General features: G+C 36.6%; 1 protein-coding gene across 3 annotated transcripts; it reads right to left on the bottom strand.

Annotated features, from left to right (window-relative positions):
- Nucleotides 1–105: 105 nt before the first annotated feature.
- On the bottom strand, nt 106–27,071 carry COG2 (component of oligomeric golgi complex 2). 3 transcript variants are annotated; one of them, XR_014954305.1, is made up of 18 exons: nt 26,990–27,071; nt 26,345–26,506; nt 25,565–25,630; nt 24,568–24,648; nt 23,833–23,936; nt 22,504–22,612; nt 20,649–20,828; nt 19,511–19,635; nt 18,116–18,242; nt 14,246–14,385; nt 11,030–11,091; nt 9,630–9,781; nt 8,184–8,384; nt 7,332–7,404; nt 6,061–6,203; nt 5,396–5,500; nt 2,161–2,341; nt 106–539 (listed from the first exon to the last, which is right to left on the bottom strand). XR_014954305.1 is itself a non-coding variant. In XM_021527147.3 (18 exons), the coding sequence occupies exons 3-18, from the start codon at nt 25,505–25,507 to the stop codon at nt 438–440; spliced, it is 1,944 nt and encodes a 647-aa protein (XP_021382822.1). In that variant the 5' UTR covers nt 25,508–25,630; nt 26,345–26,506; nt 26,990–27,071; the 3' UTR covers nt 106–437. The 3 variants fall into 3 exon arrangements, 2 of the variants coding, with proteins under 2 accessions (XP_021382822.1, XP_021382821.1); XM_021527147.3 differs by having other exon boundaries at nt 5,396–5,535; nt 25,484–25,630; XM_021527146.3 differs by having other exon boundaries at nt 5,396–5,535.

Genomic DNA, 27,071 nt, shown 5'->3' with positions numbered 1-27,071 from the left:
CAAGGGTTCTCTTACCAAGAACCTCAGTTACTTTGACTCTGGAGTGGGCTGTAACACAGCCATCAATCAATACATTTGATTCAAAAACATATGGGACATCAAAAGTTAGGAAGACAATTTATTACATATTATTTTCAACACAGAACTTTGTTCTTGTACATTTCAAGTTGTACAACAAAAATAAGAAAAACATTTTCTTCTACTTTTATTCTACAGTAGAAAGTTTAGAACTTTCATTGCTTTCCATATAATGGATAACTGATAAAATCTCAGTCTTTTGGTGAAGCAAGTTCATTGAGGCAGAAGATATACTGATTTGCTGCTTGAGATACTTTAGGAAGCACTTCATTGCTATTTATTTGGTAAAACAAAGCTGAGTTAAATTCTCTCTCTTTCTTTTACGGACATTGTCTTCAAACACACGCTTTCAAAAATATCTAGGATGGTTCCGCTGTAGCCTGATCCTTGGCAGTTAGAACCAGCTCTGCAAGGGCTGAAAAGCTTTTTATGTTGCTTGTTTCCAGTCCCATCTTTTGTATCTAAAAAGATACAGAAAATCCATTAATTTTCTTTAAAACATTAAAACCCCACTACCTATTATCCTTAAGAAATTTAGTGAAGCCTATGCTTTGTCCTGCACTGACATGTGGCAAAAAACACAGCTGCATATACTGCAAACGATAAAAATTTGCATCCAACTTTGCTCATTTAAGTCCTTCTGGTTACAGAAGTGTCTTGCAGGGAATTATTTCACCTTCTTCTAGGCAACTTGTAACTAAAGCCAGCTGGAAGTTTCCCAGTAAAGCAATCAGAAAGAGAAACTTGGCTGCAGTTGGTTTTAATGCATTGATTTCAACTGATTCTTTTTTTTCCAACTCCAAATGAAGTTTCTAGGCAATACTTTAAAGATCAACATGAATACATCCAAGAAGAGCCAACAGCATGATGGTGAAAGCATTTCAATAGGCTGCAAGAGTTTATGGTTCTAGCCTTGAACTTCCTGGGAGACAAAAACAACTCTACAGTTACAGAGGTTGCTGAAAGTAATTTCTTAGCCAGGAAATCTCTTGCTCTGACAATAAGAAAAATATGGCCATGAAAATACTAAGAGTGCAGTGAAGCAGAAAAGTCTGGATCTAACTGAAACCATAATGAACTGATTCTGAAAAGGTGTTTGCTGCTGGACCTCTTTGTAATAGTCACATGTACCAAAACAACTCCCAAATGATTATGAATAACCTGTCCCACTTCAGCTTAAATTCACACTGCAGTCATGGAAAAGAAGAACAAAAGCTAAACTACAGGCAAAAACTGACAAATAATAGTTTACATTAGTAAGATTTCCTCAGTTCCACCCAATTGTGATTAGTCTCATATCTAAGAAAAGCATCTGTTCACACACAAGTAGACTTTATCTACCTGATATAATGCATCAACACCACCTACTCATAAACAAGATCAGACAATTCCTTGGCAACTAATGATAGACTCTTAGTTGGAATAGCTAAGACAGAATATCATAGTTGGAATAGGTATGATTTGACTTAGTTGGAATAGATAAGATTTTAGAAATAAAGGAGTACAAAACAGTATGTCTATACAATTTAATGTAGCTACTGCATACATTTCCTGGAATATTTTCCTCAATGTTTTGCTATTTAGAATTTCATATTTGGCACTGAAAAGCACTTACAGTTATGCAACACAACAAATCAGGCTGACATCCTCACAACTCTTGGGAACAGACCCTGACCATGCAGAAAGTCAAGGCTAGAAACACCCCGACAGAAGACAGACAAAAGAAGGGCCATAAAGAAGTTTCTATCAGATCTAAGTCAGGTCCCTGCCTCTCATCTGTAAAGACAATGTTTCTTCTTAATGCTTCCAAGCACTGAGCAGTACTTGAATTTTAAGTAATAAGAAATATAAGCTTTGCATTTGTACAAGAAAGGACAGGAAAGTATGCATTGCTGAAGTGGTATCTATAATCATCAACATCTGAAATTGTCTCCTTTATACAAACATAAAAACACAAAACAAAAACCCAAACCACAAACCCACGCCAACTTTCAAGACCAAAATCAGAGTTAAGGCTCCCTTTCCCCTTCCATCTCCCTTCCAAAACTATTAATAATAAAAAACTTTTTTGTCGTAACTTACTTGTTCTCCAAAATACTCAACATCTAAGGCCAGCTGCAGTCGTATTTTGTTATCATCACTCATGCCCCCATTTGTACCAACAGGGTTTGAAGTTGCAGCTCTTCTGGCTTGCTTCAACCTTTTTAGACTCTCTTCCATTTTCTTAACAGAACTGAGGACATCAGATACAGTTTCATAATACCTGAATTAAGAAAGATGAACAAGAAAGAAAAGATTCCACTTTACAGAAGAGCCTACTTCATACACAGAAGTACATCACTGGCCCTGCTGAACAATGCCAGAAGGAATGGCTTCCCTAGCAAAGAAGCTACTTATTAGCATTATCAATTAATTAGTATTTTCATTATTAGTTCCAAAGGTTAATCTGAAGATTACTATTCAGTCTTGAAGACTTCTTATCACAACGTTTTTGACTTGTTCAAGATGTTTGTACTCAATAGTAGCCAAGGAATGCAACTACTCAATTTTAATCAGTCAAAATCAGCCCCTCTTTACAATCAATAGACTACTGAGTAAAACAAACAGGAATAAAAGCCTGACAGACCAAAACCCATGTATTTTTAGACGAGTATAAGTGAGTATGAGAACACACATGTGCACACCAGTCAGAAATGCCTATTTCTAAAATGAAGAAACATTTAAATGGGAGTCTCAGAAAGCTGGCAGAAAAACACAGAAGAACCCTAACCCTAATTTAGAAATGGCAGAGATAAATAAAACACCACTGCCCAGAGGTTGGGATCCACATTAAAGGAAGTGTAGAATCAAACATCAACTACACAACAAAAGTTCAAAAAGCCTTATGGACTGAAATCCCATGCCTAAGTGGGAAGAGGATATCATACAAATTAACAGATGCCCAGAACAGTGAGTTACCAATAAGAATAGAAAACAGAGCAACAATGGTAAATTAAAAGATCCATGAGAGAAATTACCAGATTGAGCTATGTTCTGTACTTTGCTAAAATACCTAACTTTCAAAGAGCCTCTCTGTGAAAAATATTACTCTAAGAATTAAAGTAGAAACAATCTTCTTGATGATTACTTTTAAACAAGGAGCCAATGAAAAGCAGACAAGCTTTTTAAGTTTAATTAGATAGGGATGGCTAAAGAAAATGTGCTTGCCAGTGCCATGAAGACTTGTTTCACGATGGCATTCTATGAAAATCAAAAGTATTCCAGTAAAAGTCAGTCGTGTCCTCTTTTCATATCTTGGTATTTCCTAGTACCACTTACTTGTGATTAATTCCTACTTCTGTTGTACTCCCAAATCCTTCTGCCATTTAAGCAGAAGCTCACAGTAGTTTTAACTAGTTTATCCTCTTTTCTGGCTTTTTTTTTTTTTTTTCATTTGGATGCAAGAAATTAATTATTTGCATCTGTATTCTCAATAAAGAAACTACAATAATCCTTCATGTAAGAAATTAAGTTTCTTTGACTTCTTACTTGTCAGTGAGGACAAGATATTGTAAAACATAATGATGAAAATAGTAGCAACAAACTATGAAAACAGAATTTGACAGAAAATTCTAAGGAATTAAGAAATGAACGTGCCAGTCTTACTAGTGTTTAACCACTGTCACCATGTTTAACCTGAGTTTTATAAAGTGAAAAACTGCTTTTTGAGGGCAAAAAAGCTCTGGTTGGAGATAAAGAACTATATAATAGTTACTTTGCATGGTGTCACCAGATTTACTGAAGCTTTAAAAGCAAGACTAATCCGGTACAGAGATATAGAGAAATAGACAAGAATTCGCCCTAAGATATTTTAGCTCAATAACCTTGAGTGGCTTGAGATTCCAGGCATCTTTGCAGTTCTTCAGCAATGTTACTTAACAAATAACAATAAGCTTTTTTCTATGCACAAAAAACTGATAAAGAGACACCAAGCTTGAAAGAAGAGGCTTTGTGCAAAATGAAAATGACCAGTGCAGTCAAGATCAACCTAAGCTTAGCCCTGGCCTAAATACTTAAGAAAAACCTTAAGAACGGTTGGTGAAGGTGTAAAATTGTCTTACAATTTTAAGTCTATTCTGAAAGGTACTGGAAGAGTAGGGAAGCATAAGGAGGCAAAGGACAAGGAAAAGCTCGTGTTCTACTATAGTTTAAAACCTCAGTATTACTATGTGTTTAAATCTCAGGGAAAAAAAAAAAAAAAATCTATGCTCAGCAGCAGCCTGAGCACAGACAATATAATATGCAAAGAATTATTGGAAAAAACCATGTAAGGACAGAAAGCACACATTAACCTGCATGGATTCTTCTGATATTATTATCTATGGTCAGAAAGGTCAAAGACAACCAACAAAGCAAAACTATCAAGATGGGAAAAGGGAAAAAAAAAAAAACATCCAAACAGGCTAAGGTGACTCTTTGGTTTTAGGCAAGGTTAGAGATAAAAAAAAAATATAGCTAATATGAAGAGTAAATTGTCCACAACACAAAAAGTAGGGGGCATCCTGTGAAATTTTCTGGCAGAACTTCCAAACAAAAGTAAGTATTGCTGTGTCATGTTACATGCTTTAACTGGCACAACTCACAAAATGCAAAATCCCTGCTCAGTAAGAATTTAAAATACAGGTAGAAAAATGGAAAAAAAAATCCATTAAGAAATCTAATGCATATGACTACTCATGTTCAAAAGCCCTCAAGATGCTAAGAAACAGAAGATCTGCTAAAGAAAGTATTACTTTATGACTGCCTTATTAAAACTGCGAACAATTAGTTCTTCAGCAGTTTAAAAGGCCAAAAGCTTTTTTTTTAAACCACTAAAAAGTTGGATAATCATTGCATACAATTAAAGAAGTCAAAGGACAGTAGAACTGAAGTTCTTGAAAATTCAAGCACTGTTCATTGAAAGTAACAAGGTTAGTAATTTTCATTAAAAGTAATGAGGTTAAGGTCTTGCATCAATTCTGAAATAAAATGAAGATTTTTTAGTTCACTGCTGCACTCCTAGAACCAAGCAATTTTTCAAATGCCCTATCCACCATGTCATGGTTTGCACATATCTGAGCAGGAACCAGGTCTTTGGATTCTCTGTCCAGCTTTTCATCTCCTGAATATACAACATGAGAGTAATTCCACGGAAATATATCCTGCCTAAAGAGTGCTTTTTTTTTGGTTTTCTTTACAGCTGTGTCAGTTCATGGCTTTTTGTTTTTTTTTCTGTGCCCGTTCAACAGACACTGGAGTTTTTAACTAAGGCAAATAATGTTCTGTATGGTTCGCTTACTTCTGTGTGCTTTCAGAGAGAGCACCTTCCAACCACTGATGAATCATGGGCTGCTTCAAGGAATCTCTGTAGTCATTCTGCAGTCGGTAGAAGGGCTTAAGAGCACTGTCAACATAAGGTGAAGCTTTAGTTGGCACCTCCTGGCAGATGACAGGGAAACAAGTTGGGGAAGAAGGAACCAGTCATTTGCGTACTGAAAGTATCAACACCCAATTCTATCCCATGTAAAAAAATGCTAATCTTGTACCTAAGCAAAGAGATACATAAGCCATTTAGGACAAGTTAATGAAGAGATCATCATACACAGGGAAGAAACCATCACAAAATTATTCAGTAGTGTTATACAGCATGATACAATATAGAACATGGTTCAGAATGCCCAAAGGTTTTTCCGAGATGCATGTGCCAGCCATTTCTATTAACAGGGTATAATCCTCAATGCTTTTTCTGCTCATGCTGATTCCAGACAAAGCTGAGCAGACTTAGTGTCCGAAACAGACTATTACACCTTTGTTAAAATACCTGCAGCTTTGCACTATACTTCACTAGGTTGAAGACATTGTCATGAGCTTTGTCAAGCAGATATGGACAGGCTTGAAGAACTCACAACAATCTCAGCACAGCCACTTCTGAGATTTATTTTTTCATTTGTGAGTAGCACTGACCTTGTTGGTTCTCCTATATAATCTTGGAACTTCCAGTGCACTCTTCAGGTAGGCAAAGGAGGACTCACTGAGATCCTGGATAATCCTGTTATTCAAGGTAGGCACACAGGCTGATAGAGAAGTCTTTGAATCTTCCAAGGCTCCTATTAAAGTAAAAATGCTGAAGTTTAAGCTGAACTAACCAGCCCAAACACAACACAAATTATGTGAATCCCCTCAGCCTCCTAATCCCACTCACTATCTGGTGTCAAGTACATGATATGCTTACCAAATAAATACACACCAACCACTTATAAAACACTGCCAGTAACACCAACCATTCCTCAGTCAGAAACACAGTAGAGGCAAGGAAAGAGAAGCAGAGTAAAGTAACATTTTTCAGGTTTGAAGTTTTTCCAGTATTACCAATGAAGCAAGGGCTTGAATCAAAAGGCTCTGACCTTCCAAAGAAACTGTGTGAAATTCTCTCTAAATTCCCTATGGAACGACTGGAACATGTTCAATTCAAAGCTGTGACTGGCAACAGATCATCTACTGAGCAGGGGATGTGCACAAGCTCCTACATCTCTAATAGACTTGGACATCTTACCAGTAGTTCTGATTTAGAGATTTCAGTCGAATTCACGATGCAGAACTCCTGGCTATGCTTGCAGACTTGGACTAGTTCACTCATGCATCTACGTGTCTAGCTTTAATTATTAAATTAAAATCAAACTCCATATTTCACATAAACAATGACCAGATGAAAAAAACAAATGAACCAAACAGACAAACCCAAAAACCCAAAAACCAAACCAACCCAAAACAAAAACTCAGAAAGAAAAAAGGAGACTAAAATACTGAATTGCTTCTACTCTCTGAAGTTAAGGTATTTAACTATGATACTTTGATAACCCTCTGCCTCAAGTGACTCATCGGGCCTGAGAGAGAACAGTCATTTCAGAAAAACATTTTCGTTTCCATTGGATAATGGAAAGCCTCTCCTTATGTCTTCTTCCCCATTCTTTCAAGTTTAACAATATGAATCTTCTAGGATAAAGTCCTCACTTTCTAGAAAAAAATCCTAAATGCACTTTAGACTCACTCAATTTTAATCCTTAAATATTTTCCAGACTCAACAGGTCTGTTCAAGATTGTTTCCATTTAACAATTTAAACAGAAGGCAAGTTCCATTAAATATTTTCATTCTAAATCATGAAACTGTAAAAGTTGATTTCATTTTTTTGGCAGAGAGAATTTGGGAGAAAGGGGAAGGAGCCTCTCAGCTTTACCTGCAATGCAAGATATATTCTTGAAGCCAATCATTTCAAGCTTTGGTTTAATCATGTCTAAGATGTCAGGAATCTGAAAAAAAAAAACAACCCAAAAGCGAGAGAGATACAGTCATATTATAAAAATTTTAATTACTTTACCTACATCCTGTACATTTGAAGTAAATCACAAAACACCCTCAATTTCTATAGTTTTACTTCATTTCTATACACAAGAAGTTTATAATATGCACAGGAATTTAGGCTTACACACTCAATCCTCTACCTTACTACTCTACTCAGAGGAAATAATTTAGAATTAACAAACCTCTCTTGCAATTTACAACTTCACAAATCACAGAAAATTCAGCCTTACTGAAAATAAATACACAGGAATCATTCCTACTGGGAGACAATTAGCACCATACAACTCTCCTCAAGATTCTGGATCATTAATCAAGTGTAATCAGGATCATAAAACCTTTTCCAACCTCAAAGACTCAAAGCAGCAAACACTTAAACACATTAAAGCTGAATGTTGCACCACACTCCGAGCTGCAACACAGACTCCACTAGAAAAAATAAGATGGGTATAGTGACACTTCACACCAAAAAACAGTAGAAAGATATTTCATTAGGAGTTAAATCCAGCAGCTACTGATAAAAACTTAAATACACGAAGTGGTTTGCTCATAATCTGCCATTCCAAATAAGCACAGAGTAGGCCATGTATTTCAAATATCAGACACCCCAAGTTTTAGCATTTAAGATTAAAAAAAAATTATGGCACATTATTTTAAACAATTTTATGCCCTTACAAGATGCCAAAAACATCAATGAAGATTATTCTTAAGTAAAGTCAAAAGCACAAACCCGATCCTGCAGTTTGTCCAGATCAGCAGCAACATATATCAGCTGAGTACTAGATATAGAAGACAATGGCAGGCTTTCTGGAGAAGATCCATTCCCTTGGTCTTCACTGGGATTGAGGCTTAAAGAAGATTCCTTTCTACCAACTGGCACAGGTTTTTTGCTTTCCTTTGTATTCTCACTGGAAATGGGTCTTACAGAAACCTGAAACATCAAATTGAAGTGTGAACCCTAGCAATAGTGAAGGCAGTTAAAGCTAGACAAACTGAAACAGTTTGTTTCAGGACATACCAAGGATTTGTAAGACTTCAGCAGTAGAATGCCACACTTCAAAGGGATATTACCAAATACCATTACTAAAATAAGTATAAAGTAAATATTAAAAAAATTTGAGTGCACTACAAAGTTGGACGATTTAGAACAAATTTGTCTAACTAAGGTTAGTAGAGGGCAGTCCGGTCCTGCTGTCAAACAACTCCTTTCTCCCACCTCCTCACGCTCTCAGCTGACAGGAAAGTGCTTCCTCTGACTACTCTGTTTTAAAACTCTAGTGCTTACCAGTACTTTGCATGAGCTGATTTAGCTGAGAGAACTAAGTGACTGAGTCACAAAAGAAATTATAAATGGAGATCTTACTGCTGTCTTCAACTACCAAAGGGGCATGTACAGAGACGACAGAATCAGATTTTTCCTTGAGGTACAGTGAGAGAGTAAAAGGCAAAGGATATGTAAAGTAGCATGAGAAATTCTGATCAAACAGGAGGAAAAAGCCATCAGTCATTGGACCACAGTTACCACGAAAGAGTGCGATCACCATCTTTGGATATACTCAAAATCCAATTTAAGAGGCTCTGCACAAGCCCAAATGACTTCCAGAAATCTCTTCAAATCCTAGTTATTCTACTGCACTGTCTCTCTATGGCACAAGAAACAGGGGCCCACTTGTATGGCTGGCAGCCAGTACAAGAGCAAAGCACAGTTTCTCTGCTCAGAAGCAGTGACCATTGATGCTGAGTCAGCTGCCCAGGAAACTTTGGTTTTGCATTCTCAATACTGAAGAACCGATTCAGATTATATTAGTGCTTCTTATTTGAAGGTTTTTTTTTACCTGGCTCTGTTTCACAACTTCATTCACTCAATCAACAACACACAACAGAAGAAAACTGAGATTTTGGCTTCTTGTTTCAGTGGCAGAGGCAGAATAAAGCAGCATAAAGTACAGCTTTGGCAACCACCAGACAGCAACACTGCAACAGTACTGATATTTGTGACTGATCACGTATTTTGCAGTGATACTTTTTATAAGCCAAACTCATGAACTGCTTGAAGATTAAAAAGCATTAACTTCACAAAAGAACTCTTGAAAAGAGGTCACATATGTTGCTTCAAAAGTCTCTTTGATGGACATACCCCATCAGCAAGCCCTCTTAAAGCAGGCTGCTGTCTCACCTCGCTGATGAACACAGAGTAGCGTGCCAAGACCTGCAGGCTGAGCTTCCACAGGCGGTGCGCTAGCAGCGGTAAAAAGATCTGATCTGACCAGCACTTCACAAGACTGCTCCAGACCATGTGAGTGGCCAAGAGACAGAAGGAGCTCCCAGCTACAAATGATTAGGCAACAAAGGTCAAGTTCCTAAGCATGTTTTTGAAAGATGCAACATCAGTGTAATTGCATTACCCAAGGTTTACCCAAGATTTTTCCTAAAAGATAAAATCATAGTATTTTAAGGGTTTGTTTCAGGCAATGCTTAATACATTTCTATCCTATCTCCTCAATGCTTTAGACTTCAAATTCCACTAAAGTCTTGCTGTAGCTGTGCAGGTAAAAGCAAGAAACAAGAATTTGCCTACAATAAAGGCAGAAACAGCTTGGCTAAATAATCCACTTCAGGAAATTACATTTCCAAAATAATTTTTGGCAGTCTTTTGAAGAAGTTACATTAGATATCCCTGCCAGCCATAACATAATACTCCCTTAGCACTAAACTATTGCTCTTCTCCCAGTTATTTGAGATATTTGCTATAAATATTCATTTAAAACACTGTGCAAATATCCATATTTAAACAAAGTACTTTTAATGCAGTTTACACAGTTTCACATTTGAAGCAGCTTACAGAGTTCTAATATTTTGGAGAATACAATTAGAAAGATAAGGAATGTGTCTGCAAGTTCCAGGCCTACACCTTGAAGGGGTAAGATCTATATATTTTGTCTCCATTAGGATTTTCTTCTGATTTGCTTCAGAGCATATGTGTGGATACATACATACAGACATTTAGGTGGCTCATAGATACCTTCTTCATAAGTATTCACTCTGTTAGCTGAAATTAGTTCTTCTGATTACAATAAGCTTCTAATGCATGCATCAGGTTATACTCTTCCACTCTGTGCATATCTCCTCATCTCCTCATAAATCAATGTATGATTTTGGAGCAGACACCAACAATATGAATAACAGCAAGCCTAAACGCTCCCAAGAGACAGCCATTTTCACCTCTACACAGTGCTACAACAATTAAGAATATGCTGCAATAACACAGCATAGCCTTTTGGCTGTCACTTAGAAGATGTCAAATGCTATACTCCTTCTTGCACTGAGGGGATGGTTCCATGTCAGTGACAGCTGCTAAAGAGGGGGTTTTTTGTAAGCAAAGTGATCCCTGACCAGAATTCTCACATTGCCACCTCTGTAACAATGTTTTATACTGTTTGAACAGTTAATCAGAAATAAAAAAAGCTCATATGAACCATGGGATGCATGTTACTGAATACTCAAGAGACAGAGTGATCACTGCTATTTATACAACTGATTCCTTTACAATAAATATTTTTTGCAATATAAGTTTACCTGGTGCTTCCTCTAGTGTATCTGAAAGTGCTTCTTCTAAAGCCCCTGCGATTTCTCTGAATCTGTGAGAAAGAAAAAGTTTGAATATCACAATTCAACAGTTACTTAAATTGATGCCTAAACATTTTTCAATGTATAGTATTATTTCTATGTACTATCAATGGACATACACAGACTTTAAATGTGGGGTTATTTTGCCCAACTTAACAACAGCATTCAAACACTTGAAAGAGAATCTTTGACATTTTACAGGCATATATAGAGCTTATACTTTGGGTTATTATTGAATTTATGGTTGCAAACATTATCAAAATAATAGCTCACAGAGTGACAAGTCCTCAGCTTTTCCAGGAGGGAAGTTTCTTGTTTTGTTACTGTTTTTAAGCTATAAGCAATCAAATTGACACATACCTTCTTTAACCTTCAGATATGTCACATGATACTGGGGCTCCAGCTTTCTACATGTTTGTCAGTGAGCAGTAACATAAGGTTCTACAAACAATTATGTACCTAATAAAAATCAATAGTTCCTCAAGGACACCTGTTTTTTTTTTCAATTCCCCTTTTAAAAAATTAACCATTCAAAGCAAGAAAAAAAACCAACCAACAAAAAAAAAAAAAAAACCAAAAAAAACCACCAAAACAAAAAAAAACCAAAATGGTATGTCCAAAATTTTTTAGGTGTAACAGCAAAAGTTATTAAAACCTCTGATACTTTTTCATACTTGCACAATTTTAAGCTTCCCTGTAGAAAGCTCTGTTGTCAGTGGTTTCCTCTTTTTTACTTTTCTGTGTATCATAGTAACTCTTTCTATCAAACTTCGTAATTGCAAACCTGTAGGATTTCTCTTGAAGTCTCTTAACTATCATTTCCAGATCAGGCCAGGAGCCTACCTAACTTATTTTGCTCAAACTTGTAATGGACTAGGATGGATGTTTAGCAACTGAACATGCTTGTGAAATGGCTTCAAAACCTCAGTCCTGCCTATGCACTGCTTCCACTAACAGAGCAGTGTCTTTAAGTCTTATGGTGAAATGGCTACGGAAACAGAATAAGGTTTTTAACAATGATGTAATTTTTGCTGAGTATGTCTTACAGAGGAAATAATTTCCCCAGCGTGGGGTTCACTACAGCTCCACAATCAGCCATATCGACATAACCAAAAGAATGAGACACAGGAAAGAGTTACTGGTGCTGTTTGTGACACCACTGCTACAGAATAAATGCCTGAGCATTTATTTATTATCTTTTCCTCCAAGGATCATTTCTAAAGGCTTTAGTAATGGCAGATTTTTCTGGGGAATTTTTGTAATTGAAAAAAGAAAAAAACAAACAACTGTAAATGCTGAAGCATGAGATAACAGTTCAATCAAAATCTTGTATGACTTAAAGGATATTAACACACATCAAGATAAAGCTTCCCTGATATATATAATTAATATGTTTTATTATTTTCACAATTATGCACTAAAGAATTCATAGGCACTTTCAAAGTTAGACTTTTCCAATATAAAGGAATACTATCGTTGACGATGAATCAGCTGCTGTTATCCAACCATTTCTCAAAATAGTACACTATTCAGACTTCTTAAAAATAGTACACTATTTAAACTTACAGTAATCTTGGATTAAAAGAAAACTATTTCTTAAAAGTTTTTTAATAAATCAGAGCTCAGAATAGGTAATGGAAAACATTTCGAAGAGAAATATGCTGAAGCTCCATTTCAATTTTATGAGTAAGATTATCAAAGTTTGATCAATTGGTCTCCTACTAGACAAGTTGGACTTGAAACAAAAAGGGCAATTAATCATACATATCTGTTAAAAGGTTCATAATGGCTGCAGTTCCACAGACACTTTCAGCCTGTGCACCACTATGTTGTGAATACTCCTTCCCTTGGGCCAGCATGAATATACGAATACAGTTAAGTGGTTTGGGGAAATTGACTGGAGTTGAAAATCAGTCTTTTTTTTTCCCCTGAGTAACAGGTCCTTATCAGTTCACTACACTACTGCAGGAATAGATGTACAAGCAAGAAACCAAATCAGGGTATCAGATTTTGTGACTACAATTTTACAAAACAACATGAACCATCAAAATATTAAGACGCAGCTCCCAGCCCCATATTCTTGTCACTTATATTAACTCTACCACTCTTAAGATTCTTGGATGGAATTTTTCAGCACAAGTGTAGACTCACTCTGGATTAAAGAAACTGCATAAATGTGGTACTGTTATTGCCAACTACAGAGCTGTGCAATAAAAAAGGCCACTAAAGTGATCCAGGTTAAAAATAAACATCAATTTCTCTTCCCCCTCTTTTGGAAATTCTGCTTTTTGTTTGCTTGTTTGTTTTAAGAGGCAATCAGAACACTTTGGACCAAGAGAGATCACACATGGCACAGCTGGGTCATAACAGTCTTCAGTAATGGTTCTGTTCCTTGCCCTGGAGGGCTGCTCTCCAGCCCTACAATCAGACACGTAGTCTACACTTTCTAAAAATACAGTTTTAGATTCTATTTTGTTCATTAAAATTCTAACATTACTAGAATTAAAAAAGAACTTTCTTGGGTCTCACTGTTCTTTTCTAGCTGCAAGGGTTATAAAAGAAAGTATTACAGATACATCAGACCTGCTACTAAAATATCCTACAAGTTATTACTCAGCTCTTCAGGAACAGGGAATAGGAGGACAATCTTTGGGAAGGCAATGCTACAATTTAAGGAGTATATCCTGTGACACAAAAAGAATGTCAGAAACACAGCTAGGTCTGGAAAAGCTGAAAATTCTTAAGTCCTTTAGTTCTATACCTCTAAGAAAAAATACTTCTTCCCTCACAGTAAGTATTCCTCTGGATTTGCATATGTAGCATTCAATGTACAGCTTAGCTTCAGGGACACTGGAGAAAAATAATTTGAAACAAGAATTCAAGACTTATTTAGATCTGTTCCTGAAAGTCTTTGGAGCACCTTATCAAATCTGGTGTAACAACACAGTACATATTGAAGAGTAGTTATGTGATGTTCTGCTAAATTGTTGAAAGATATATAAAAGTTACTTGGCATACTTAAATTCTTAGTTTGATTTCCTCTATGATTTGTTGACAAGTGAGACTTTGAACAATGAGGAGGTGCGACCTGAAGCCAGATAATCTTGCCATGACTACTCAAAACCTCTACTTTTGAAAGAGTGAACAGAAAAAATGCATGCCAACCTTATTTGAAAATATACAGGCAAATTCCATTTGTTGTTAAAGCTGTGGTAAGAGGGATGAGCTCTTAACCGCTTCACACTGGCCTGGGAGCCACACTGCCGTTCAAATTTCCGTACAAAATCCATACTGGTGGTGTATTTCTGCAGGAAGAGAAGAAGTGTTCTGATCACACACAGGCTCCCAGCAAACAAGGAAGGCCACTTCTGCCATTCAGCAGAACGCTTGTACCATGCTACACTAAGCTTGAGGTTCAGGATGGGCAGACACTGCCTCTCATCACCTAATCATACAAGGCTAAAAGCCTGGACTGCAGAGACACAAAAATCAAATTAACTTAAAAGTATTTCTCTATGGTAAGGACAATTCTAAAAAGCATAAAACTGTCCAAGCAGAACTGATGAGAAATTTGTGACTATTTCTGAGCTCAATCACTGGGGTGGTCCTGCACAGTACTAACAGAGTCAGATGCAGCAGATAAAACTACACAACAAGGAGAAATAATTAGGAATGAAACTCAGAAGTACACATAGCCAACTGCACATGAGAATGGAAGCATAATATTTTTGCCTGTTACACAAGACCTGCATTATAAGAATTTCTAGAGCTGTTTCCCTAAAAATGTTTTGCAAATATCAAATATATGCAGAACTTCAAATAATTTGAGTTAAACTAGCTTCATCCAGTGCATACTTCTAATAAGATGTTTATGAATAGTATTAAGTTGGTTGCAAACAAAAAAAAAATTACCCTATTAATTACATTAATCCCCAAACATACTGTGGATTTGGTCTCAACAGAATGAGAACACTGAAAATAATTAAATAATAAATTAAATCATGTACAAAGCAGAAAGTCAAACACTTGATGAAAATCAGAAGTAAAACAGCAAAAAAAGTTACTTCATACAAAATAGACCTCCCTAACAGACCACAAAACTTACATATATAAATTTAAAATCAAAAAACAACTGCAGTTAAAATTACTTCTATGAACTGAAAACTAGTTTGATTTCTGTGCAAGTTTCTTCTATTAAAAAAAATAGGAAACAGACATAAAATCTATCATATATGCTCCTAAATCCACTACTGAATTAATGAAATAAGCCTGACAATCTCTCAGTGCTTCTGACTTCACTGTAGGGTTAGGGTTCAATCCACAAGCCAGAACACTATGGGAGCAATGTGATTTTGCCTCTTGTGAGGCAATAAAACATTATCAGGAGAAGGCCTTTTGTTGCTCAGAGGGCCTCCTCTCAAAAACTCCCCTCTGAACAAAGGACATAAACTGCCACAGGGATGCTTTTGTATTGTGTATCTCAGTAAGTTTGTAACTTACTATTAAAAGGTATAATAGGTATAATTACAGAACACCTTTCTTGTAACATGGTAGTTTCAGTGTCAAGACAGTACTCTGAAAAATGCACACAAAAGCTTTTAAGTAACTACTTTTCTCATAACCTAGCTGTATTTATAACACAATGGACCCATAAAAGGGATGGGAGTTAGACCCAGACTGAATGACAGATTAGCTCTCTTTCAGGCCTCCTTTCTTAGATAGTAAACCCAGCACTGTAAAAAGGCAAATAAGCTGTTAAGGCTCTGCTACCCTAAGTGTAAGCCAGAGATATAAACCAAACACTCTGTAAAGACCTCTCACTTTCAAAATAGAAGGCACCTCAAGAGATATTTATCTCAATACTGAGAACACTATATCCAGGAGTGGGAATTAACTGCAAGATTGGTTCCTATTTCAGCTTATAGGATTGGATTGTTGACTGCACAGTTATTTAAGAGAAGTAAAATCGGGCACCAAAAAGGAGCAATTTTCAAGCAGGGAAATCTAAACTTAATCTCAAATGAATGTTTAGAGATAAAAGAAGTATTATTTTCAAATACCCATGAATCTACACATCTAACTCAAATGAAGGCACATCACAACCAGAAACAAATTTTAAAAAGCCACCTCGCATGAACACTTACTTTAGCATACTTAACATTGCCAGTCTGATTTTTAAATTATTTTAAACAAATGTTTCAATCCCCCTCTCTCCTCTACACCTAAAAACCCCATAATGGAAAACACTGCATACTCAAACTTTTCTCAATGTTTATTTGCATATGTACCTATGTATAGATTTAATGCTGAAAAAAACTGTTCCGCATTTCTATCAACCTAGAAAATGGAGAAGAAAAATTATTGTCTAAAATCTGTATAGCATTACTTGACTCATCATCAGCACAAAAACAATTTTAAAAGGTTTTTCCCTCCCTCTCAATTCAGAACTACTAGTCTTTGGATAGGTGTAATAGCATTTTTACACTAGGCATTTCAACTTTGCAATTGATTTTAAAGTAAAATATTTTAATGATTTTAATGCCTATGAGTCACTTAAGTAGTCAAAAGCAGTCTGGAAAGCACTTTGGACTTACTATGTGATTTACCTTGAAGTCATGGGTGGGTGCTGGGATTTTATGGGGTTTTTTTTGATTGCTGGGTGTTTTTTAAATAAATGCAATGCCTTTGTTGGCCAGTATCAGTGTAACATAAGACAGGCCTTTCAAGCAAATCCAGCTTTTCTGAAGACACAATACACTCTTGTACATAATGCAGCACAGTACAGCAAAAACCCAACAAGGCTCATAATCTGCAGTGCATAGGGCATAAAGTAAAAGCTTGAAGAGAGACTAAAACTTCATGGTAAACTAAGAATTCTAATGAGGGAGGAGGAACACATTACAGTGTCACTTGCATGGCACTACCACAGCTTACTTCAATATCCATGTAATTTACTTCTTATTCAGAGACAGCTCTGCAAACACACTCAGTCGTGCCTACCTACCTTCACTTATTCAATCTATCTGTACAAAAGAGATCTTAAACCCCAAGAAAAATATCTAAGTGTTCAGTAAAAGCAGTTTTCCAGGAACACATGAAGAATCACATGCCTTATAAACCTCCACTGCCAAGCATTTCCTTAATTCATCTGTCCTGATACGCCAACAATGCCTTCAGACAAATTATCCATGCCTCCCATCTCTATCTTGAAAATAAGATGTTTCACACTAATCACAAGTCAAACTGCCAGGGGAAATAAATCCAAATTTGTCAGTAATCATGGTTAAAAACAAGCAGACAGGACACAAGGAAAAGCAGAGTTCATATTTTCTACTTATGACATACTGTAAAACACTGCCAGAGCCAATCTTCATACTAGACCAAGAAATCTATTTCACCATTAGTAAAAGATGATGTTTTCGAGACAGAACAGCACTACCAATTAAGAAAATACAAGAGTACAAGTACTTTAAATTCATTATTTAATGTAAGCTTGTGATACCAGAGAAATATTATCTGTTTTCTAAATCTGATGGTGCTGTCAAATATTTTCGGGTTTTAGCTGACTTGTTTTTATAATCACAACATAATATACAGTACTGCAAGAGATCAAAAGCTAAAACATGCAAGTGAAACAAAGAATTTTTTAAATCTTCTCACAGTAAAAAATAAGTTGTAACCCAGGTATTTATTTAATAGGACAGCTCCTGCTGTACAGAAGTTCTAGACTTGAGTGAACTCTGGAATCATCCACGCCCACCTTCAATAACATTACAATACTACTCCTAAAATAAACACTAATTCATATGACTAAATGGCATCCAGTAACTTTTGTATGAGCTCTCCTAACAAAACTGAGGGGAGAATTAATTCCTATGAAAATTGAACCAAGCGGTTTCAGATAACCTCCTCTTCCAAGCCATGCAACAACATGAATTTAGAGACAAAAGCAGCAGGAGGGAAGAAGCTAGAGAACATGACTCTTTCAATTCTTGTGTCTGTTACAGAAATTAGAAATGGAAAAAATGAAATTACCTCATGAAACACATCTGGGTTTCCAGGGTTAAAAAGTGATGGTAATTTCTCTTCCAAACCACGTACTATTTCTGGCCACACCGAATTCACTAAGAAATCATATCCAGGAACAATATCTGCTTTTTCACTATAAAAAAAAGCAATTATTCCAAGGTTATATTTTACCACCAGACAGGAATCACTAAAAATTAAATGCACTGCACTATACAAAATGCAACAAAATTTATTTTCATATTCATACTGATTCACTAAACTGTTCTTCCTTTGAAGATTCCTTATCTGATTCCACAGTCTCATCAAATCCAAGGTGTTTTTTTGTAACTCTCAAAGTGTTTTAAAAATTTATCAGTTATATATTTTGCAAGTGTGTAATACATATCAGTACATTTCAGCTGAGAAATATTATTATTATTGTTATAATTCAAGTTTTAATAGCTCCAAACTTCCAAAACCTACCAAGCAGGAATAATGTGACTAATGCAATGAAAAGAAGAACTTTTTCCTAATTGATCCAAACTGTATTTATATTGTGTTTGATCCAAAGATTAAAAGCTACCTTGATTATGAAAACTTAAGCACTGAGAACAGAAGAGATAAAAGCATTCTATTCCAATTTAGTACACTGCACTACAAAGTAGACACATTCCATTATTAAGAAGAACAATTAAAACTTGCTGAGGGATTAAAAGAATTAAAATGTTAGTAAAACTTAGGAGTCATAGAAAGCTCAGCAATGGATCACTAATTAGAAAAGTAATTCTGCAGTCCCTAGGGGCTACATCCATAGTTCTGCTAATTACAGCAGTCTGCTATATTAACCATCCTGCAAACAGATGAAGAAATGGATACAATTCAGTAGACCTGAATTATTTAAGCTTGAAAAACAGGCAATTTAATTGCATAAGGAATTAAGCACTTTTTGAGAACACAGTGGAAGCAAAATAAATTAAACCTGTAGTTTCAGTACATGCAATAATCAGTCAAACATCTGAGGACCATCCCCACTTTTCTGACGTGCACTAACAACTCAATAACTTCTGAACTTGTATTTTAATAGCTTTATTATACTCTTCTCCTTGGATGAAGTGTACAATCATGTTTAATGGATACAAAAAAACAAGTTATCTGACACACTGTATTATGCACAGGACTCAGTTCTATTATTGAAATACAGGATTGCCTTTGCTTCCTCTGAAGGTCTGGGCTGCAGAACCAGGAAATTCTGCTCACTGTTTTGTTTTGAAAAACGGAGGCATGAGATACAAATCAAACTTTACTACAAATCTTCAGGAAAGGCCAGAGAAGTCATTAGTGCATAAAAGCTGATAATGCAAAGGATTTCAAAGCATATCATACTTGTAACTTCAGTGCAGCTGAGAAGCCCAAGGTATTTACCTGGAAATTGCTCCCCCTGTAACTTCCCGCAGGAGACGGCAATGATGAGGAACAAATTCCAACAGCCTATTGTACATAGCCTGGAGGCCATTAGGGTGAGATTGCACATACTGCTCCACCATCACCTGCCAGGAACAGTTCAGTGTTAGATGCCAGAAAAGTGAATAAAATATGCTGTAATGCAAGACTCGCAAAACTCTTAACACTATAACCTCAAATACTGGGATAGTCAGTGTATTACTTTTTTTCATTATATTTTCCAAGTATAACTTGCCAGCTTGAATTATTACTTACTTTAAAGCAGGACTCTTAACTGCCAAGACTGGCCCCAAAAACGAGAAGGAGATCCTTTCTTTTAAATGTGAGCCACTGTGTCAGCCTACTGCCACATCACTGTCACCTGATGCAGTCTGTCAAGTTAAACAGGCAACTGTTTAACTGGTTAAAGCTAATCAAACTCAGAATAAAGTAAAAACTCCTTCTAAATGTTGAGGTGGTTGGTCCAATCCGAAATACAGGCAAGACAAAGCAAAGCAACTTCTGTTACATTACTAAGCCTTCAACGCAGCTAGCAAATCAGTTTGTCTGGACGGTGCCTTTTACCCAGTGAAAATGGATAATCTCTGCCATAAAGAGAAGCCAGTAGGAAAAGAACAGCTTGTTTCTTGGTATTCTTCCACATGTCTGAACACACTCACCTCATGTCTGAACAGATTCATCTCTTGCTACATAAACAAGTGGAATGGTGCAGAAGTGGTGAAAGAATAGACCCTGAGAAAACTGAGGGGAGACTGACACGTCCCACACTGTAGCAGCTGTTACAGCACTTAGCAGAAACCCAGTGAAAACCTGTCCTAAACAGGAGAGGTTTGGTTCTTTGATTCTCTAGCCCAACAAAAATGGAGTAAAGAAAAAGAATCCACACTGGATATAACCTGAAATTGGTGACAGGCAGGTAAGAGAATTCCTCCATCCCTTTTTTTCTTAAATAGCAGCAACAACCAAATTGACATTTTGCTGTAGTTCAGTTCTCCTGTTCTCTCCACAAAGGTATTTTTAAACTGCTAAAAAAAGCTGGAGGTTCATAGGAAAAATAAGCATGTTTGGAAAACAAATGGATTTTTTTATGTTATCTTACCTCATCTACATAAGGTTTTACAAGCACTTGACCAACTAATGCCTCTGCATCTCGTGTTTTATCAATTGTTGCATAAGTGCGTAGACAGTGGCGTACTATGTCAACATTTGATGTCTGAAGGCCTTCCAAGAGCAGCCCTTCCAGAGACTGCTGCAACATGGCTGTTATTCCAGCTATACGCTACAAAGAGAAAGAAAATATAGTCATAAAAAGCCAAAATCAAAGCCTGTCATCATTGTTGAAGTAAATTCATCAGATGTACCTAACTTAGCTTTCTAGCCTTACTTGAAAGTACAAGAATTTGATAACTCCCAGGGTTGAATGACCATTAACACAAACTTAATGGGTTCCTGTCTATATAAGACAGGATTTATTATAATAAAGCTACAGGCAATTATTATCTTCTATATGTTGTAAGTTTTATCAGGTCTGCTTTATTCTGAGGAAGTAAGTCAAAAATTGTTCCTTGTTCAACTGAACCAGTATGTGACAATAAACAAACGATTTACAGTAAGTGACCAGGGATAACAATTGTAGCATTTATCCCTCCCTGTCAGAGACTAAACAGACAGCGTGTACCCAGCACTAATTGTTGAACAGCCACAAACCAATGACACTGAGTGACATTAGCAGACACCAGAGAAATTAAGATTCTTTCTGGCTTCTGCCAAACAGCTTCTTCAGTCTACACATATTTTACTTTTTGCAAACCATTTTTCTTGATCTCCCATGACATCTTTTTTACTAGATCTGACTCATTGCTATATACTGCAGGTATACTCCTGGCCCAAGATGCTCCCTATAACTCTGCATTTGAAGGAAGTTCAGCAACACACATTATGGTAGTCAGAGTTGAACTATGAATACAACCAGTAAAATTTCTTCTCTCCCTTTTTACATGCTGTATTGTGTCCATCCATCCTAAAATGATTCATGTACTGAATCTGCAAAGTCAGGAACCCAGTTTCTGACTGGTCATGAAAGCTACATTCTGAGCCTTAGTAACAACAGGTACAGGACAGAAGTCCTGGCAAACACCATTAAGGAAACCACGTGACAAATGTTTTCCCACCACATGCACTACTCTGCTGCTCATGCTCACTGCTACTCTTATCCAAGTTTGATAACTTAGCAGCCAGAGAAGTCTTGTAACTGTCCACATAACATGATTCCATGAATGTCTGGAGCTGAAACAAGTTTATACTGCCAACAGACAGAGACACAAACTGGAACTCTGAACTACCTCAATAGCTTGAAAGCCATTAAGAATGACACCCTCATGCTAATCAGTTTAAAGCATTACCCCATGTCTATATTCACAGCTTTCTTTAAGCACAAATTTTCATTTATTCCCTCTCCCCACCTGAATGAATAGAAGAAAAAAAAAAAAAACCAAAACAAAACATCAATTAATATTTTACAGTAGGTAAAACAGTACACTGGGAGATTAGTAACAGCTAGCATAATTTCATGAGAAGACAAACTCGAATATATTCAATGTGCCCTGTGTAGGCACGTTCCATTTATATTCTGGTCTGTACACTACAGCCAACAAAGCCAACATACATCTCTAGAACGAGACCTCAGTATCAGTAAGCAGATCAACTGCAAAATACATTAGGCTGACAAAAACATCTGTTTTATTTCCTATTCTTATTCTCAGTAATTTATGCTCAAGAAGTAAGCAAATGGCATAAATCTTCAGAAAAAGCAATAGTTCTAGTCAATTGATGAAAATGAAACCCATTTTTCCTCCATAAATTAATTCAATAAACTCTGTGGAAACAGGCATTTGTCTTCCAATTATACTGGTTTTGCTTGACTCTGCAAGTGTTAAGTGTCATGCAATACTTACTGGTCTCACTTTGTCTAAAAGGGGCATTCCTTTGCTTTGTACTGCATGAAATTGTAGTTGATTAAATTCTGTGGCAATTCTCTCTAAAACTTGTCCAGTTAGAAGTGGACTAGAAGAGATGATACAAAATGAGAATACAGTTAGATCCCTTCAAACCAACTCATTCTCACCTGTAACAGATAGACAGAGCTCTCCCTACATTTTTTGTAGTTTTAGTATTTTGAATTCTGATAGGTACTACTATATGATTGCAACCAAGCAATAATTATTTGGAGCACGCTACATGATTAGTGCTGTTTTGCAGCTCTAACATCAAGTGGGTGAAGCAGAAGCTGAGAGGAACATAAGCTCTTGCCTCAGCAGCATAAAGCACTTCCTTCTAGATGGCAGTTTTGTTATCACATGAAAAGTCAGTCTTAAGAGAGCTCAGAAACTGCACCAGGTGACCTTCACCATCCAGATTTGTTTCTTTCTTATGCTGTCATATAGTAAAACTAATGATAGTTATCTCTAGAGAAACACACCTGCCCTTCTCAAGTCCACACAACCCCAGTAATGAGCTGAATTTTCAGTAGTTCAAGTATGATCTTAACTGCAAACTTAATTCTGCAAAGTGCCTCACCTGACTGAAAACATCCGCTTTTGTCCCTCTAGGTATCAACCTTTCTGGTACACCTACACCCCACTACCATGTGATCCAGCACACTGAGCTAAAGAGACAGTCTCACACTGTGTCTTCCCTCCAGCTTAAATTGCACTTGCATCCCAGTCAAGCCTTTCAAGTACATGACTGCTACATCAGTTCCAAAACTGGCTGATCAGCATCCTGCAATCCTCAGCAATGGCAGAGGAAGAGGTTTGACTGGAATTTGTCACAAACCTTCCCTGTACTAAGTTTGCCTTACCTGCCTTCAGCTACTCTTGCAGCAGTCCTTTCACTTACACATAAGCAGGGAAAACAAGAAAAACTATTTTGTTTCACTTACAAATGACATTGGAACAAACTATACAGAGTATTTCAGGCATAATAGGATTAGTGACTTCTAATAAAATAAAGTAAAATAAAATAACTGCACACTAACTTCATAAAGCTTGCTTACTGAAAGTACCACAAGTAACTTGGAACTTTGGAGTCTGTTATACATTCAGTGAATGACTTGTTTGCAGAAGACTAAAACCAAGAAAATACTAAAATTAAAGTAATTTATCCCATCAGAGTTACATTTCTAAAGATAAATCCTACTGCGTGTAAATTCACCTTAAACAATATAATGGAATGAAGTTAGTCCCATCAATTACAAATAAAACTGAACATTGCAATTTTTTTACCTGTTCCCCTCTAATGAGGACAATTCTTTAGTGCCTTGGGAATGTAGAATCTTCTCAATTTTCTCAACAGACTGAATAACATGAATAAGTCTCAGGACACACATCTGTAATTAAAAAAAGATTTTTTGTGTCTAACCCCAATCCCCAATGACATCACGTAAAGAAAATATTTTAGATGGTTACGTAGTTCTTTGGGTTTTTACTGGTTTAAGTTTTCTCCCTTTATCTTAACACTTGAGCCATGTCTCAGTTGAAGTATTGCTCAATAAGTCCATAAAACACCACAAATAAATGTTTGTCACAGATGTAGGGCAGCTGTTCCTATCCCTCATGTTTTTCAAAGTTAAGCACAAAGACAAAAAATAGTGTGTCTACTGCCCATAAAAATTAAACAGCTGTACTTCAATTCCAATCATAATAAGTAAGAATATATGCTACTGCAGTTGGAAACAAGAGCAACTTTAAAAAAAAAAACAACAAAAAAAAAACCCAAACAAAACAACAAAATCAAACATATGTTTTGGACAACAACAGTAAAACAAATTTATGATCATCAAGACACTGAAAAATATGAAGTCTGTCAACCAAAATGTCAATCTATTTTACAAGTACAAAATCCTCCAATGTTCATCTAGACAGCCTAGAACTTTCTAAATTTCATTTTCTCTGGGTTAATGGCAAAATCAAAGTATTCCTAAGGATGATCTTTTAAAGGTGGTAATTTATCTGTTGTACCTTTTTTCTTCTAATGTCTTCTTGTTTAGTCATCCGGTCATCTACTGCTTGAATACCTTCACTGACACATGACTTAAGACTCTGTGAGAGAAAAAGTCAGTATTTGAAGCTTGCTTCCCATTTAAGGGTTGAGAAAAAACCTAAAAAAATAATCTAAACTTAAAATAAAGATTAATAAGATTATGAGACTAGTAAAAGCTACAGTACATCAAGTGAAAAAACCAAAAATACAACTAAATAACTGAAAGCAGAATGTGCTCCCTAAGTATTGCCACTGCAAATATAATTATTTCCACCATTCATTTAGTACCTTAGAGAGAACAAATGACCTTTGCCTAAAAATAGGCAATCAACTCATATGTTTTTATGTCTTGTAACTGAAGTTATAAATCAGTTTTAAATAGTATTTTTCACATAATAAGGATTTCTCTATGCTAGCCAACCCTGTTTTCTGTGAGACACAAAGGATGTGATATTTTGAAGGCACATTTATGCAGCAAGCATCCTTTTGAACTGGCTGCCAAGATGATAAAAAATTGTCTCTTTCTATAAATACCAAGTCAGTGTGGAAGATCCAGAATAAGATCCACCTTCAAGAGGGTGATGTTTCATGGTTAAATCACACACTGAGAAAAGTTAAGTCCATAAAGGGACTGTGCTGTATCTGAACTTTCTACCACCTTTAAGTTATTCAAATATTAAAATAGCTCCAAAATATCTCCATAGACTCGTCTTGTAAGAGTCTATTCTCTTTTAAATTTTCACTGTCAAATTTTAGAAACTCTTTATCTTTTGGTTGAAATGCACTATAGGAAATATAAATTTACTGCAATACAAGAGCCTGAAAACACAATGCTTCTCCTACTAGCAAGGTAAGTCATCAGTGTTCAAAGAGTTTATTTTAACAAATACTAACTTCAGTAGAAGACATTCTGTACATCACATGAGAGCGAGGTGAAGTTTACCAAGCTGTTGACAATGACTGTTTTGAACATACCATCACTTCTTCTCTTAACTGTCCCAAGGGTACTGAAAGCTGATTGAGAGCCTTGTCCATGCCAACCTGAAGAAATCATCATAAACACATTTATTACTTCTTTGATAAGATCATATATGAATTACTGACAAAGCCTATCATTTTACAGCTACTGAAAGAGAACTGAGAAAACATAACTTCCTTTATAATTTCCAGTTTTTAATTCAATGCAAAAATATGTTATCTCAAATACAAGCATAAAGATGTAAGACTCCTTTAACACAAAGCCAAAAGAGAAACAAAATATCCTCCTATGGAAAATTTTCCTCTCAGATATGTTAAGTCTCAGTCTTTGAATCTGTATAATCGAAACAATTACAATTTTCAGACACGAAGTTGGGGTTTTTTCAGGATACTCTGACTATATAAAAAGTTAAAAGATTTCTAAAGGAATCCTTCAGAACAGGCTTACTTTTATCATTGCTATTCTATTCTAATAATTTATTTCCTTCCATTTTAAAAGTGCTGACAGTCTGAAACAAAGTCTGCCCTGAGTCTAACTCCCTAACAAATCAGCTTTTCAAGAGAAAATGCATACATCTAAAACATCTACTACAGGCCAACAGCAATTCTGTAAGTTCTACAGGAATGGTGTCCCAGTGCAAGGATTAGACACCTCAGTTTAAGAGGTCTTAAATCATAAAATACCAAAATAAAAGCCAAATACTTTTCATATGAAAAATAAAAATCCCACTGAACCACATTAAGCCTGAACTACACAATACAACCAGTAACACTTACTAGATTTGTTGAGAGATTAACAAAATCTGCATAGTCCTTATTTATGAGTTCTACCATAGCAGTTTTAAGGAGTTTGTAATAGAGCTCTAGATCCTCTCTGAGCTCTTCCAACTGCACACGTTTCCTGCAGTCTGACACAAAGTGATCAACATCAAAATCCGCCTGAAACAGGAAGGAGAGAAGGATGTAAGTAAACAGTTCACACGAGGAACACACCCAAAATAAAGTACTCCATATGCTTGTGAGTTCACCAAACTAAAGCCCTAGGGGGCAAAAGGCTTCTTAACGCAGTAGTTAAAACTCAGCTCTGTAAAATACAGGAAACTTTAAAAACCAAACAAAGCACGGAACATCAGCCAAGAGTCGAAATTCAGTGCTGACAACTACCCTACGCTGTCCAAGCAGCGAGGCCTCTCGCTGTCAGTCTCAGAGCCCGGCCCGCCCGGGACCGGCCGCCTCCCGCATCCCCCGGCCAGTGTCGGGCGCTTCCCCTCGGCGCTCCCGCAGCCCCCGCCCGGGAAAGGCCGTGGCGGAGCGGTAAATCCCGACCAAGGCTCCGGGCCGCTCTCTGCCGCAGGGGACCCGCCACCCCCATCCTCAGGAGGCCCCTGCACAACCCTCCAGCCCCGGCGGCCCCCGGCGCACCTTCATGAACTCGTCCTTGTCGAAGCAGAGGTTCTCGGGGCCCCGCGGCAGGCTCATCCCGGCCGCCATGCCGGCCCGCCCC

Source organism: Lonchura striata, chromosome 3 (genome assembly GCF_050655825.1).
Source record: "Lonchura striata isolate lonStrDom1 chromosome 3, ASM5065582v1, whole genome shotgun sequence".
Lineage (NCBI taxonomy): Eukaryota > Metazoa > Chordata > Aves > Passeriformes > Estrildidae > Lonchura > Lonchura striata.
Note: the sequence above shows the minus strand (reverse complement) of the source record. Positions and strands in the feature narration are given on the sequence as shown.

Coding starts and splice junctions, on each gene's coding strand:
- COG2 (XM_021527146.3), bottom strand. CDS start 27,058: ATGGCGGCCGGGATGAGCCTGCCGCGGGGCCCCGAGAACCTCTGCTTC. Junction 25,631..26,344: donor TTAATCTCTCAACAAATCTA/GTAAGTGTTACT, acceptor TGATTTCTTCAG/GTTGGCATGGACAAGGCTCT. Junction 20,829..22,503: donor TTTTAGACAAAGTGAGACCA/GTAAGTATTGCA, acceptor TTCTCTTTGTAG/CGTATAGCTGGAATAACAGC.